Source organism: Acomys russatus, chromosome 1 (genome assembly GCF_903995435.1).
Source record: "Acomys russatus chromosome 1, mAcoRus1.1, whole genome shotgun sequence".
Lineage (NCBI taxonomy): Eukaryota > Metazoa > Chordata > Mammalia > Rodentia > Muridae > Acomys > Acomys russatus.
The window spans coordinates 53,201,382-53,216,938 of NC_067137.1; the positions used below are offsets into that span (position 1 = coordinate 53,201,382).

A 15,557-nucleotide genomic window follows, 5' to 3' on the forward strand; every position below is an offset into this window, starting at 1 on the left:
CATAAAAGGTATATAATACAAGCCAAAGCACACCAGAGACAGGATGACTACCAAACAAGGATTACCAATGGTATCATATGCTTTCCTAAAAATAATAAAACTTGCCTGTCTCACCATTTTTTGGCAGAAATGGTAAGTCATCCTTGTTATAAAAATCAAAGCATCTTTAGAAACAAGAACACTCATGTCAGTGAACAAGTAAGTAAAGCCAAACAAAAAATGCAGGAAGTCCCCTTCTTTCCTCTCCATGGCTGGTGAGTAAGCCTGTATTTTCACACATGCTAGGCAAGTACTGCCCTACAGATATGCCCACACCCCTTGGAGGGACACTTAACTGGGTGATGCCTACTCCTCCAATCCACGAGATTTATTAGACCACTATTCCACCTTTTATTTTATTTTATTTTTTTGGTTTTTCGAGACAGGGTTTCTCTGTGTAATAGCCCTGGCTGTCCTGGAACTCTCTTTGTAGACCAGGCTGGCGTTGAACTCACAAGAGAGCCACCTGTCTCTGCCTCCCGAGTGCTGGGATTAAAGGCGTGCACCACCACACCTGGCCTATTCCACCTTATTACAAAGCATCAGTTCCTTTCATCCTTCCTAAAGCTGGAGCGGTAGAGTCAGAAACCATCTGCTTACTGCAAAGGCTAGCGGGGCCCACCAGGCTGCTTTTCAAGAGCGAGGAAGAGACAACAGGCAGAATGTCTTTAAAAAATGAATTAGATCCAGGGGTGGTGCATGCCTGTAATCTCATTAATGATAGGTGAGCAAAGGGGACCTGTGAGCCCAATGCAGTCTTTAGCAAAATGTCTTACCCCTGCCTGCTGAGTGAAGAACTCAAAAAACAAACAAAAACCAAAAACGTAATAATTCATAAGAAACAGATTATCATCATAAAAAAGTAGATGTATAGGATAAAAGAAAAATAGAAGAGTTAAAGATATGAGAAAGCTAAAAAGCCAGTATCCTGTCTTTAGTAAATATATAACATAATCTAGTGTAGGTAAGAAGAAGAATTTAAAGACTGAATAGGTAGCTTTAACAGACTGGAAATGCCTGTCTTTTTGGCCACAGAGGAAAGTGAGCTATCAGTGTGGCTTGTCTCAGAATAGTATGGTCTGCATGAGCCATGACTCACTGGGTAACCTGTGGGTCAGCAGCAGCCCCATGCTCTCTATTGGAGAGAGAGACTCTGAAAACAAAGTCATGTTTTAAAAGAAGATATAAGAAGCTTAGGTCCAAGGAAATAAAATTCCCATTTACTGATGACTCAAGAAACAAATAAATCAGATTTTCTTTTAAAAATTCCCAATGAAAACACATTTTATTTCTTTACATATGTATTTATGCTCTTTTCTAACCAATGCCAATTGAAAAATGAGGCGTTTGTTTAGGAGGGAGATGAAACTTGCTAGAGCTGCAAAGTGAGTGATTCTTTTTTGTTGTTGTTGTTTTTGTTTCTTGAGACAGGGTTTCTCTGTGTAAGTTTAACTGTCCTGAACTTGCTTTGTAGACCAGGTTAGCATTGAACTCAGAGATCCGCCTGCCTCTGCCTCCCAAGTGCTGGGATTAAAGGCGTGCACCACCGTGCCTAGCCTAAGTGAGTGACTCTGAGGGCTAGAAAACAGTTCAAGTTGCTTTCCTTCAATTGGTTCACTGAAAGCCACAATTGCACACCACTCCTAAGCTGTCTGACCTTGTCTGTCTATCAAAGTAGCAACAATAACACTGCCTTTCCAAGTCCATGCAGTGAACAAACATATGAAAAAGTCGTAAATTTTAGGCACCTGAAGAACAAGCTCAAAACGGTAAACTTTAGAATGCAGATGAATATTTTTTTAGGCTCTGTTTATATTTGTTTACCAATGAACTCTTAAATAATCCAAAGGTTAAAATCATTCAGTGGCCACTCATGCTAACTCGATCCCTGCTGAGCTGTTAATAAGCATGTTCTACTCACCAGAAAATGTAATTTTATGCTTATTTGGGGAATTTTTATTCCCTAAATGCAGTACTAGAACTTGCAATGTGCTACAAAGACAGCCATTGTGTAAGAAAGCTATAGGAATGTATTTATATTTTAATTTAAGGTGATTGATATACAATAATACTATCTTCTACTAAAAATCTCTAAAGAAAAGTACAGTGGGATGAAAAATCTTCTCAGTGGGAGACATGTAATTTCATTTTGTTGCTTTATTCTGGAGTGAGGTGGGATATATGAAATAGGATTAAAAACAAAACACACTTTCTCTCTAGAGGAGCAAATTGCTATGCAGGTTAAAATGTTCATAAATTATTTATAGTTGTCATAAGCGTTGTCACAAGCTGTCATTTTTAATAGTGATTAGAAAAACCCTTCCCTGGACTGCGGAGATGGCTCATCTTTTAAAGTTGAGGCTCACAACCAAAGGTGTAAGAAAAATCTATTCAGTCCTCTCAGTTTGGTGAAGCTATGCCCTCCTACTGAGAGCTTATGAATGTCATGTATTTTCTCCTATAGGCAAATAGAAAGGAGATTGTTTTTTACCTTTAAGTGAAAAAATATAACCCATTGATCCAGTAAGTCTGCTTTGGCTCTTTTCTATGTCCTTTAAATTCAGGCACATTTGACTATATGGCTTTATAGAAGGAGTAAATCAACACCTTCAGGGTTAGAGAACATGAAGAAGTGACTGACAGCCCTAAACCTTCAGAAGTACCTGATTTATCAAGGAAGGCAGATTCTTTTTGTTTGTTTGTTTTTAAGGCAAGGTTTCTTTGTGTAGTCTTGGCTGTCGTGGAACTCACTCTGTAGACCAGGCTGGACTAGAATTCAGAGATCCAGCTGCCTCTGCCTCCCTAGTGCTGCGATTAAAGGTGTATACCACTGTGTCTTGCCACAAGAAAACAGATTTTTAAAGAACTAATTGTAATTGAAAAGGCTAAGAGAATAGCATGTTATTAAAACTTAGAAGAGGTCATCAATTCTGACAGATGGCATCAGGGAAAATATTCAGAAAGTATGCATTCAAACAATGCCCTACAGAATACATATCTAAGGAAACGAGGTGGGGCTGGTGTTCCTGGTTGATGAACTAGAGTCCTGAAAGGATCCAATATACTTGAGTAAAAGTAAACCAGTAAGATCTCCACCTGAGCATCAGCCCCACAAGGGCAGGGTTTTCATACTCTGCTATACAAGTAGCTAGAATGCCTGGTATTCAAACCGAGGACCAGTTTTACTGCCTAAGGAGAGGACAGCAGGTGACTAGTAGGCTCTGGCTCAGGGAAAGGAGGCTCCACTTTTAAGCATATTAAACAAGATGCTGATGATAAGAAAAAAATATAGCAACATTTGACCCTGGGGAATTTAGACCTGGGTTAAGTAGTGAGCCCGGATGAGTTTGCTCTGCCTACTTTCCATCAGAGTCAGGCCTTCAGCACAGTGGTGCTAATGGAGTGCAGGCATTGAATAAGATCTTGGGGAATCTTTAACTATTTAAAACAAAAGAGGTAAAACAAATTGTTGGAGGACAGCAAAGCAGACATATAAGAGATAGGATAATGAACAAAGATGGAGGAAAAGCCTTCTAACAGGAAGCTAAGGGTAGTGTGAAAGCTACCCAAATCCTCCACCCAGAACTTCGTTCAACTCGGTTGTTCCTTCAGAATACAGATAAAAACAATTTCAAAGAAGGGTCAAATGGGACTCAAACTCTGGCACAAAGACAACTGGGAGCTTGTAAATCCTACACATGGCAAGAAATCAGGATGTGGAGAGGTTTCAAAGAAAGTATAAAAAGACAAACTGTTCTAACCTAAAATCTACTGTTATTGTTTTAACTCATACATACTCCATAAACCTGTAAGTACTCATATTTTCACACTGAAACAGCAGTGATTACGGAGGGACATTTCTTTTCTTGAAAGAAACCAGAAGGTGACATTGAATGGTGGTTACCACTTGGGTAGCAGATGTGAGAGTTTGATACTAGGCTGTGGTACAGAGCAAGACCTCATCTTTAAAAGCAAGTGAGAAATTAAAAAACCCAAACACATAATAAACAAAGTCATTTTGAGCTAGGACAAACCACAAGATGGCACGTAAACTCAGTGCTTAACTTGATGCTTTCCTCAGTTTTTCGGGCGAGGGCATGAACCCTAAGGAACAGTGAGCACGCAAGCAGTCACTGATGTGACTCAGAAGCACAGACACCGCATGGGAGACTGTCTGCGCTTCTATATGGAGCTGACCTTACTCAAGTCACTGAATTCACTCACAGAGGCCAGATTCCATGTCTCATGTTGCAAGGCCAATTGGTTGGCTTATACTCTATTTTCCAGAAACTATACAGGAATAGATTAATAAAGGGGGCAGGAAGTGGTTACTTGATAAAACGTAACTGATAGCAATGTAAGGGAATAGCAAGCAAGCTGTGGTGGAATGAGTTGGTCCATAGGAGCCCTTGGTTCTTATGGACCAAGGGCATAAACACTAGTGAGAGTTCCAGTGTATGATGGAAACATGCCTTTATTTCATTGTCTTGGCAGTTATTTAGTTTTTTTTTTTTTTTTTTTTAATTTATTCATTTTCCAGAAAAAGAAAAAAAAAACCATTATTTTGCTGAATGCGATCTCATTTGATTGCTTTAGACTTTCCCCCAGAGATCCGTACTATTGATTGAAACAGTTCTTTATATACAAAAGATATCTTGTAATCATTGCCAACTCTCCAAGGAGGACCAGTCATAATAACCTGGAGCTTCTATGTAATGGGGCAGGAAATACGTTTTATGTTGAGGAAAACTCAGTCCTCCGTCCTCTCTGCATTTCTAGTAGATAATTCAGTTTTTAGTCAAGTGAATACTATTTTCTGTTTTAAGACATGTATGTAGTCTTATTTTGTATATGTTTGAAATTTTCCTTAAATAAAAGTGATAAAAGAGAATAACAGGAATGATTTGTGTGTGTGTGTATGTGTGTTTAACACACTACTCGCACTTTAAAATTCTTACCAGCCTCTGTTTTTGAAGCTCTTCTCTCAGGATTCTATCTTCTGGTAACACATCACATAACAAAAAATAGTTGTCCTGTTCTTCTGTTGAGAGACCAGGACAATAAATGAGAAAAGAGATTCTGCCCCTCACACCTGCCCCCAGGGGTATTTACTGTTTTAAAAAGCTGTGTGGCTAAGCTGGGCAGGCAGATCACTGTGAGTTCGAGGCCTGCCTGGTCTACAAAGTGAGTCAGGACAGTCAAGGCCTGTCTTGAAAAAACTGGGAGAAGAAACCACCACCACCCACCACTGCCACCACCCCAAACCGTGTGGCTATGAAGCAATGGATCTGAGTTTGGATCCTGAAGACTCACTTAAAAGCCCAGGGGTGGTGGATCCCTGGCGTCTGCCAGCCAGGTAGTTATGACAACTGGGCTGCAGGCTCAGGGAAAGACTGCCTCAGAAAATAAGGTAAAGTATAATAGAGGCCAAGGTTGGCTGGTGGCTTAGACACACACACACACACACACACACACACACACACACACACACACACACACACACACTGTACATGTCCATTAGTCTCTGGTATAGAGCTCTGATGTAGAATTATTTAAATAAAGCAAAATAAACACATCAGTTTAATTTCAGCTATCATGCAAACAAGAGAGAGCATAATTTAAGAGAGTGAGATTATTTTTCTGAATTGTGGATGGTCAAGAGATGCACTTACCAAATGGAGCTGTGGAGTTGATTCTTATCACACTGCAAAAATCTGTGATGGGCTGTTCAGTGAATCTTTTCCTCCAATATAAAATGTACCTATGAAATGATATTCAAAAGGATAATGAGAATCAAAATACAAGTCTTAAAATGATAGGATCATACCAGAATGTCTAATTACCTCCACACCAAAACGCAGATGTTAACTGAAACTGCTAGAGAATTTGTGATAAGAAAGGCAGTAAGGTATTGCAGAAATATGAGATAAATATTTAATAAAATCAAACTACTCTACAAAGGAACGAAAATGCCTCACTATTTTGAAATCCAATAAACAGGTTTGTAAGAAAGTTAAAATGAGTCTTTTGTTTGTTTGTGACAAGTTCTCATTAGCCCAGATTAGCCTTGAACATGCTTTGTTGTCAAGGCTAGCCTTGAACGCCTCATCTTTGAAGTTCTGAGAATATGTGCAAGGGCCACCGTACATGGTTAAGTGAATTGTTTTAATGAAGTTTTCTAAAGTAGCATTAATTGTTTACATGCATTTATGATGTAATAGTCAGGGACTGAGAGTAGTTTATGGCATGGCATGCTCTTCCAGAGGATTCTGGTTTGAGTCCCAGGACCCACGTGGTGACTCACAAGCATCTGTAACTGCAGTTATGGGATCTGATGTTCTTTTCTGGCCTTTGTAGGCACCAGGCTTACATGTGGTACACAGACACACATATAGGTAAAACACCCATACATACAAAATGAAAATATCTTTAAAAATGCAAGAATCAAATGCTCATGACACCAATAAGGTGAAGAGAAGATTGAGCAGTCATCTTCCCCAAAGGTCAATGTGGTGCAATAACAGCATACATCCAACATCTGCATAATTAGAGAGAATGTCTGAATGCCCACACTCTGCCTAAAATAAATCAAATTTAGCCTTTGGAAAACAGCTGAGCTAACACTTTATACTTAATGAGCAGAGTTAGAAGGAGCATATGGGCTCAACTTAAAAGCAACTCATAACCCAGCCCTGTACATGTGCTGAAAGACAAAGTAAGATGACATGATTCAACCAAGCTGCTCCTCCTTCAATTTATTTATTATAACAAGATGATTATGGCACTACCTCATGGACCAAAGGGCACCACAGGGGAATGTGGTCTTCAAGAGGAGAAAGGAAAAGGATGGTTGACCTTATAGTCGACAATTTATTGGACTATACAAATTACAGTTAAGAAAAACAAGTTACACCAAAGAACCAAAGCTTCATAAAAAGAGAGGGAATTTACTGAAATACTGGAAGAAAACAGAAAGAATAGGAATTTGGACATTTAATATGGCTTGATATTACACCAAGCAGTGGTCTGCCAGAGTAGGCTCAAAGTCAATGCTACAAGGATGTGGGAGAGTACTTGGAGACTTCTGTGGGTTTTCTAAGCAGGCAGCGACTCCCACATTGGGTTTCCTTTTACTTTTCTTTCAGCTTTATCTGCCACCATTGTGGTGATCTAGACTGTCTCTAGATCACAAGACTTAATAGACTACAAGAGTTTGTGTTGAGAGAGATCTGAGAAAAAGAGAGAACCATGAGATGAGCTGGTAAGTAAATAAAAATGGAAAATAGAGTGAATAGGATACATGTGGAAAAGAACCCAATGGATAATAGTAGGGTACAACCATAAATTAGTTCTTACTCCTCGTATCTAACTACCTTGGCAATCTTAACATGGAGAGAGGGACATTTCCTTACAGAGTAATTCTGACTTCATTTACAGGTCAAAAAATGACAGTGTTAAGTCTAGCTCAGATTGAATTACAAAGGCAGCACATGATCCATCATTATTCTGTGGCTAACTCACTTGCTTTGATATGCCTTAGATGTGGAAGGGACAGCAGAGTCCTCAAAGAAGATAACAAGAGACATGTATCTACAAAAAGATAAAGCATTACTTCCTTGGCCAACTTTAGCAGTTTCACTCCTTGTTATTCTGCACAGCTATTCCTGGTCTCTCTATTAGCTGACTATCTTGTCCTGGAAAAGCGAGGGTGGGAGAGAGGGAAAAAGAAAGGCAAGATGCTCAGGGCTGGGCAGGAGAGCTCAGTTAGTAAAATATTTGCTACACAGACCTGGGTCTGGATACTTTACATCTACCTAAAAGCTGTGCACACACATCTGTAAACCACATTGCTAGAGGTGGTGCCAGGTGCCACCTCTAGACCCCTAGAGCTTACTGAGCAGCCAGCCTAGCTGACTCAATGAACTTCATGTTTGCTGAGAGACTCTGTCTCAAAGAATGAGGTGGAGACCAATGGTGAAAGACACCGTGTGTTGACCTCTGACCTCCACATATCTGTACACACACAAATACGTAACACATACTGAAACACACTCACACACATAAGGAAGAGGTTTGGGAATGTTCTGCTTAGCAAACTGCCTATTGCAAGGTAGTGACATGAATTAAAGAAATATGGTAGAACCTATGTTAGAGATGTCAAGAATAGGACATGAATTGTTTCTCCAAACTAAAATATACAGATATTTGTGCTCATGACTAAATATATTCATATAGGGCAGGTCCAGGTACCTGAGATAACTGACTTTTCAGGGCCAAGTTCTCATAGCTAGCAGTATAAACAACCAAGAAGAGGTTCGCTATCCTCATTTGACACTTTAATGAGGACAGTCAGCACACAGCATCTAAGCCAGCCTGACAAGGGCAGCTAGTCCCATATAATGCTAATCCCATTTTGGATCCACAACCTGTTAAAGTAGTGATAACTCTATCTACTTGGGCCGCTCACCTTCAGAAGATGTTCACAGGCCTGGGAAATTATCTGTGGAAACAGTGTAAGCAGACGTTTGGAGAGCATGGACCCTAGTGACCACACCACCTTTTGAATTATTGTGATTTCTTTTCCTCCCTTTCTGTCTTCTTCTTCCTCCCTCCCTCCCTCCTTCTGTCCCTCCTTTCCCCCTCCCTCTTTCTCTCTGTTTTCTTCCTTCCGTTTTTGGTTTTTCAAGACAAGGTTTCTTTGTGTAGTCTTGTCTGTCTTGGACTTGCTTTGTAGACCAGGCTGGCCTTGAAATCACAGAGATCGCCTGCCTCTGACTTCCCAAGTGCTGGGATTACAATGTGTATGCCACCACACCCAGCTGTGACTTATTTTCTAATAAAAAGCTAAAACATTTTTCTCCTTATGCTAGATCTTAAGGGTGATCTTAAATTGGAAGAGATGTGCTTTTAAATAATAATAGTGGCCAAGTCCTCAAGCTAACAGCCGGCGTATTAATAGTGTGTTACTCAGGAGCAGCATTCAGCATTCAGGTACATGAATCTGAACTTATAGTTATCTGACCCTTATGAGACTTGGTTTACTCATTTGCAAATGAATTATTGTTGATGCTTAAGTATTATGAAGCAGGTAGAGCACAATATCTTAAGTCGTGGTGTTTATGAACAATAGGTATAAGGAAAGGAACTCATTTACATGCATTTGTAACACTTAAAACATTTTATTAAAAAATTAAATTTAAGGAAAGGAAAACGGAAAGGATAGTGGCATACAGTCCCATCTACAAGGAGTATAAGGTGGAAGAACTATTTGAGCCTGTATGTTTGAGACAAGGCTGAATGGCAGAGTAGGAACCTGCTACAAAGTGGATGAATAAGGGAAGTCGTTTTCATTTTTTGAGAGAAGATGTCACTATATAGCCAGGCTGGCCTCAAATGTACAATCTGCCTGCTTTTGTCTCTTGAGTCCTGGGACTATAAGTCTGCCTTCATTCCACCAGCCAGTTAACACGAAAGCACAAATGGATACCTCATAGGTATCTATAGTAGATTAGAATGGCAGAAGCGGAATCCAGATAGGCCTTTGTGGTTCCCAAACAGCCCTGGTCTCTGGAACACAGATGCATGTGGGGATCACTCTGCACAAGAATCCTGGAAAAGGGCAGCAGGAAAGCTCCTGGAATTGTAGTTGCAATGGATACTTGACATGTTTTCTCCATGCCCATCAGGGACCAAGGAAGATGCACAGAATGATTTTGGATATGACAGATATAGAACTATACAGAAATCTGAATGAGAGGTAGCAGTCTGTTTCTAAAGAGCATGCTATGTAACTGCAGGCTTCAGTGGGAACAGCTACTAATTGCCTACAGAGGGACTGAAAGGTATTACAGCTGTTGTGGCTACTGATATGGGGCGCCATGATGGGGCGGCAGGTGCGAAATAGCTCCTATATTCCTGAGTAAACAATGGCCTGATTCAAACAGTCAGCAGTCCAGCCTTCAAGGTCTTCAATGTTTGAGTACTACACCTTTCATGAGACGCATACTATCAAGTGCTTCTGTTGTATCAGCTACTTCAAGGCTACAAGTGCAGGGAAGCAATTACTGGCCTGAAAATGACTGAAGATCAGGGAGATCCTGCCAGGCACAACCTCAGAATCCTCAGGCCGGCCTGAGACCTGATGGGGCCAAGAAGCCATACAGTACACCGCCCGGCTAAAAGTTATTTTACTACTCTGCAGGCAAGTACTCAATAATCTTAGAAATGATGCTTTTCAGGCCCATCTCTAGCTGAGATGTTGTTAAGCAGCTTCTGGGAGTGTGCTGGGAGAGAAAGTAAGGAAGAAAGTCGATATCTGAGTTTTTCCTCATTAAAGATAGTGTAACGACAGCAAATAAAAGGTCATGTGTTAGAAAAACAAAACAGAATCACAAATCACAATATAACTTAAAGGCACAAACACATGCTCCATACAAAATGCAAACAACTTCATTGCTACATATATTTGAGGCCAAGCTTACATTTGAGTTTAGGAATTTCCTAAAGAAATAGTACTATCTTTGTAGTTTTTAACCAAAACTAAGGGGTATCAGTTTATATATTCTGTTGTGGCTATTACAGGCACTTGGAGAAATTTCATTCAATGAGAAACAGCTTGATGACAGCAAGTCTTTAACAAATCCCTGTAGTCCTGGCCCCAATTAGAACACATTTTTGATTACTGGTTGACTTCATTTCCCTACTTTATTCCCTAGTCTATTCAAAGTTACAGTTATGGCTATCAATATATACAGGCTGAATATACCACATGAAATATCTGATATGGCATCTTTATTGAGATGGCAGTCAGGAGAGCATTTCACACTTCATTAAAAAAATCCATAAAAGTAATTGGTAAGTCATCAGCAAATACTTTTGTTGAAAAGAACGCCAAATTGTATGTCATGGAACTCTTTCTCACATATAAGAAAATCTTTGTAGTAACATCTTGCCTGCTCAGACCTCCACTGTAGTTTGTACACATACCGGTAAAAGTACGAAGGTTTGAGATATGGTTGTTATCCAAGTAGCACTGAATGAATGGAACTTAAAAAAAAAAAAAAAAAAAAAAAAAAAAATCAAGTGTTAACATCTATCTTCCGGCACAATTTCATCTACTAAAGAAAGCTAGAAAATAGCTCATTTTAAGTAACTGTTAAGTAGTCTCAAAGGAATGATTTTCAGTTTTGTTTTGTTTTATTTCCTCTGCCCTAGGAAGTTTTATACCTACTTTGTTTCAATAAAGAATGTCAAATATGTTTAATATGAATATATATAACTTTCTTCTTATAAAACACAGGATAGGACTGGAGTGGTGGTAGATCTCTGTAATTCTAGCATTTAAAAGCCTGAGGTAAGAGAAATATGAGCTTGAGGCCAACCTTGACTACCCAGTGAGACTCTGTTGGAGTAAAATAAAATATAAGATAAGCCCATATCATTTTTATTAATTAAAACCCTTATGGTTTGTACTTAGAAGAGTGAGTTCATCAATGTTAACTAAAGCTCTTCACTGTTGTCTCTTCCTCAATCCTTTTATAGGTTCTTTTCTGAAGACTGGGTAAGTCACACAGATCACAAATAGTCAATGACTGTGTTAGAGAAGAGCTTTTAGTTCCTTTAAATTATAGGAGGTTATTCAAAGAAGACTGGATATATTAAAAATGTCCTTGCTGGGAGGTGGCGGCACACACCTTTAATCCCAGAACTTGGGAGGCACAGGCAGGTGTATCTCTGAGTTCCAGGTCAGCCTGGTCTACAGAGTAAATTCCAGGTCAGCCAAGGCTATACAGAGAAACCCTGTCTCGAACAACAACAACAACAACAACAACAACAACGACAATGACAACGACAACAGTAATAATCAATGTTCCTTAAAGAAACTCAGACACCACAGTCATAGGGGAGGGGAGGAAGGGGAAAAGGGGAGGAAGGGAGGAATGGGAGGATACAAGGGATGGGATGACCATTGAGATGTAATATGAATAAATTAATAAAATAAAAAAAAAAGAAACTCAGACACATTGTTGGTCAATTCAAATTAAACTTTTTTGCTTCCTTAGAGTACAAACTATTTAATGGGGGGGCTTCTGGCAAGAAAGAACTAACATTCTACATTTAATGTACATGTTAACTATACATTTTAGAGAACATTTGCATTTGATATGCATCTTTTTACTTAATTCACAAGTATCCGCTTTACTGGATGTTTGCTGCACTTAGTAAGTGATTGTTCTCAATATTCACTTATTGATCTCTAAGCCCTGAGGCCTGGCTAAGGAACTTGGTTGTTCTGTCTGTATAGGAACAATAAGATTAATGCCAATAATAAGAGATTAATAACTATTATTACTGTCATTTTGTTATACATAAACACAAAAGAGAAAAGACAAATTTTGATGTAAACATTCCTCCAATTTTAAAGGCAGAAGAGAAAGAAAGTCTTCATCCTTCTCAGTGACCGCTGATAGATGGCTGTATTTTCCTGCACTTCACAAGCGGTAATTGTTGTTTACATGGTACGAGAGTAAAGAGATCATCTTAAAACAAAGAAAAGTTGAATAAAATAAGACACACCATTTAATATTCCTGTTATAGCTACTTGGGGGAAGAAAAGAATTGGAAGATATCTAGCTTAAGAAGCATCTTAAATGAACAGATTTGAATACATCTTGGAAAAAGTATTATATTTAGCAAAGTTTCCATAATATTCCAAAAACAACCACTCTGATCATTTCTCTCTAATTCAAAAATAAAGAATAAGAAACAAGGAGAGGCACGATGTGTTGGTCCTGAATACATCCAAGAAAATTAGTTTCACAGTTGCTGACACACATCTTTCACATTTCCTTGCTCTGTTCTATGGCCAGGCAACATCAAAGTCTAGTTAAAAATTAACTGTACGTAGTGGCTTTAGACCCCATATATACACAGAAGGCATGCCGCATATATTCCATGTTGGTGTCTAGCAGCTGGGAAGGATACCAGAAACTGAGAATAGCTAGATTACTCCTGCAGGAATGCTGGCTATTCCAACCTCAAACAAACTGTCTTTCTAAAAATCTAGATAATGTGGAAACTTAACTTTTCTTAAAAGTTAAATCTTATAAATAAATAATAATTAGTTTTCAGACTAGAATAAAGGCCCACTGAAGATTGAAGCTATAGCTGACAGATTGCCATTTCATCAGTAATCAAAATACAAATACATGGGGCTGGAGAGATGGCTCAGATGTTAAGAGCACTGACTGCTCTTTTAGAGGTCCTGAGTTCAAATCCCAGCTCGCAACCATCTGTAATATGATCTAATACTCTCTTCTGGCATGCAGGCATACATGTAGGCAGAACACTGTATAAATAAATAAAGGAAATAAGTAAATCTTTAAAAAATACAAATACATGTTGTCTTTCATATACAAAGCAGCAAGTCACCGGCAGGTTCTGCTTTAGCCTGATAGACCAGAGACCAGTGCTTGTCCCATGTCATAAGGCTAAGAGGCTCCCAGGAAGGCATTCAAGCACAGGCTTGCCTGTTTCCAGTCTACTCCACTGCTAATAATATTTCCTGCTGCTTAAGAAGAGCCATGGCAAGACTGAGGATTCTCTGTGGCCATGCCATGGTGCCCTGAGAGATAGTCTGCACTGACGCTATAATGTTGAGGCTACTCTCTACTTTCCATTGAAAGGGAGCCTTTCCACATTCTCTAAATTTTATGTTCTCACGAATTCCCCATGTCAGCAACTACTATGGAGTCTCCTCAGTAGAAAACAAAGTCAGCAAAACCAGGTTTTAATTGATCACAATTTACATGCTTATTAATAAAAGACTGAAATAAAAAAAAATTAAAGAAAAAACCCAACAAAACACTCGGAACAGGACCTTCTATATCTGAGTAGAGATTACTTTCTGTGTAGGCTATACTATCCTCTAGTCAAGGAAGAATTTGATTATTTTATAAACATAACCAAAATTTACCTTTGGAAATCTGCAACCAGCTTCACATCAGCTATGACAATCTTATGCTCGATAATCATGTGCTTCAAAAGTTTGTCTTGTTCAGCCATGGGAAAATGTTCTTCACAGAAGATGCAAGGCACAGATGGAGGCCCTTCTAAAGCAGTGGGGCCACCTGGACTTTCTGGCAGGGACAGCGGCTCCAGGATGCAATCTTTACCGTCTGTGAGAGGCACAAAGAGGAAGAAAGAAAAGCTGAAACCAGCTCTCTCTCAATCTTTAGATGGATGAGTTCTTACCTCCTGAACTGAGAGGAGCCTGAAGACATTTTACATGTTAGAAAAAAACAACAAAAACCATAGTAGCAGCAAGAACCTTGCTGTCCTTTTAAACCCAGCCACAGCCATACTGCAGTAGAGCTTGGAGCCATGTGTTTTGCCTGAGCGGGGAAACCCACTGTTGAAGATCTGCTGAAGTTTTCTTCTTGGTCCTGCCAGTGGATGTAATTCTGAGTAATAGCATGTGGAAACCAACAGCTAGGTTAGGGTCCTAAGTGACCATGTGATTTAGTAAGCCACCCTACAGCGTATGTCAGGCTTTCTAACACATCTGAAAACTTTCTTATTTCTAATCACATGCCATGTAAAGAACACATTTCCTGTATTGGCTGGAAACAGCATGTGCTAAGTGGCTGAGGTAGCAATCTCTGTGCTATGTCTGCCATTTGTTCATTACACAATCGTGCATCACAAGTAAGGCTTTTGTGAGCCAAGAGACGGACAGTATATACACAGGGAACCCTTTCCTTGCCTGTACTATTCCTTTCCTTTTATCACTCACAGAATCTTCAAGTGCTTTAGTGTCTCTATGTCTCTGATTTTAGGGCTTCAACTTAAGGCAGTTTTGTCAGAATCTCTCTTTAGTTTGCCAAGGTAGAACCCTGGACCCATCATCTTATTCCAGTTCGTGAGCAGGTAGTAACTGCCAACAGAAACTAGAGTCCAGTCTTTGCTTGTGCAGAAGGAAAGGGAACTTTCTTCAGAAAGAGACGACTTCTAGACCTGTGGTGTGGGCCCAGCTAGTTGGGAGGCTAAGGTGGGAGGATCTCAAGTTCAAATGTTGCTGGGGCTACAGAGCAAATTCAAGGCCATCCTGGGCAACTTAATAAGATCCTGCCTCAAGATAAAAGTAAAAAGAGGGGCAGAGATACAGTTTAATGATAGATAGTTGCTTAGCATCTGTGAGGTACTGCTGTCAATCATCAGTGTTACAAAAGAGCCATTCTACAGATGACTTGGAATTAGGTTGATACTAGTATTTTCCTGCTACATTTTATTTCCTATTTTTACTCTTGCCTTAATATTTAAGTCATTCTCAACTTAGCAATATTAAATCAGTCACTGGTACACTGCTAAGCATGGGCCAAGAATGAGACGAGTCACATAAATGGAAGCTTTCTCTCGTGACTTAACAACACCAGTTGAGTATCTACAACATAGGTCTTTTGTTCTGGATTGTGTGTAAGAGCCTTGTCAACAAGTTAGAGTGCTCACAGTGTCACAGG

At 39.4% G+C, this 15,557-nt stretch overlaps 1 protein-coding gene across 1 annotated transcript in view; it reads right to left on the minus strand.

Annotated features, from left to right (window-relative positions):
• Window positions 1-15,557, minus strand: part of Znf277 (zinc finger protein 277) — a 122,101-nt gene that overhangs the window by 41,383 nt on the left and 65,161 nt on the right. Inside the window, exons 2-4 of the mRNA XM_051145116.1 lie at window positions 14,015-14,216; window positions 5,712-5,800; window positions 4,998-5,080 (exon numbers count right to left, since the gene is read on the minus strand). Coding sequence (XP_051001073.1) covers window positions 4,998-5,080; window positions 5,712-5,800; window positions 14,015-14,216 — 374 coding nt within the window. The remainder of the gene's footprint in view (window positions 1-4,997; window positions 5,081-5,711; window positions 5,801-14,014; window positions 14,217-15,557) is intronic.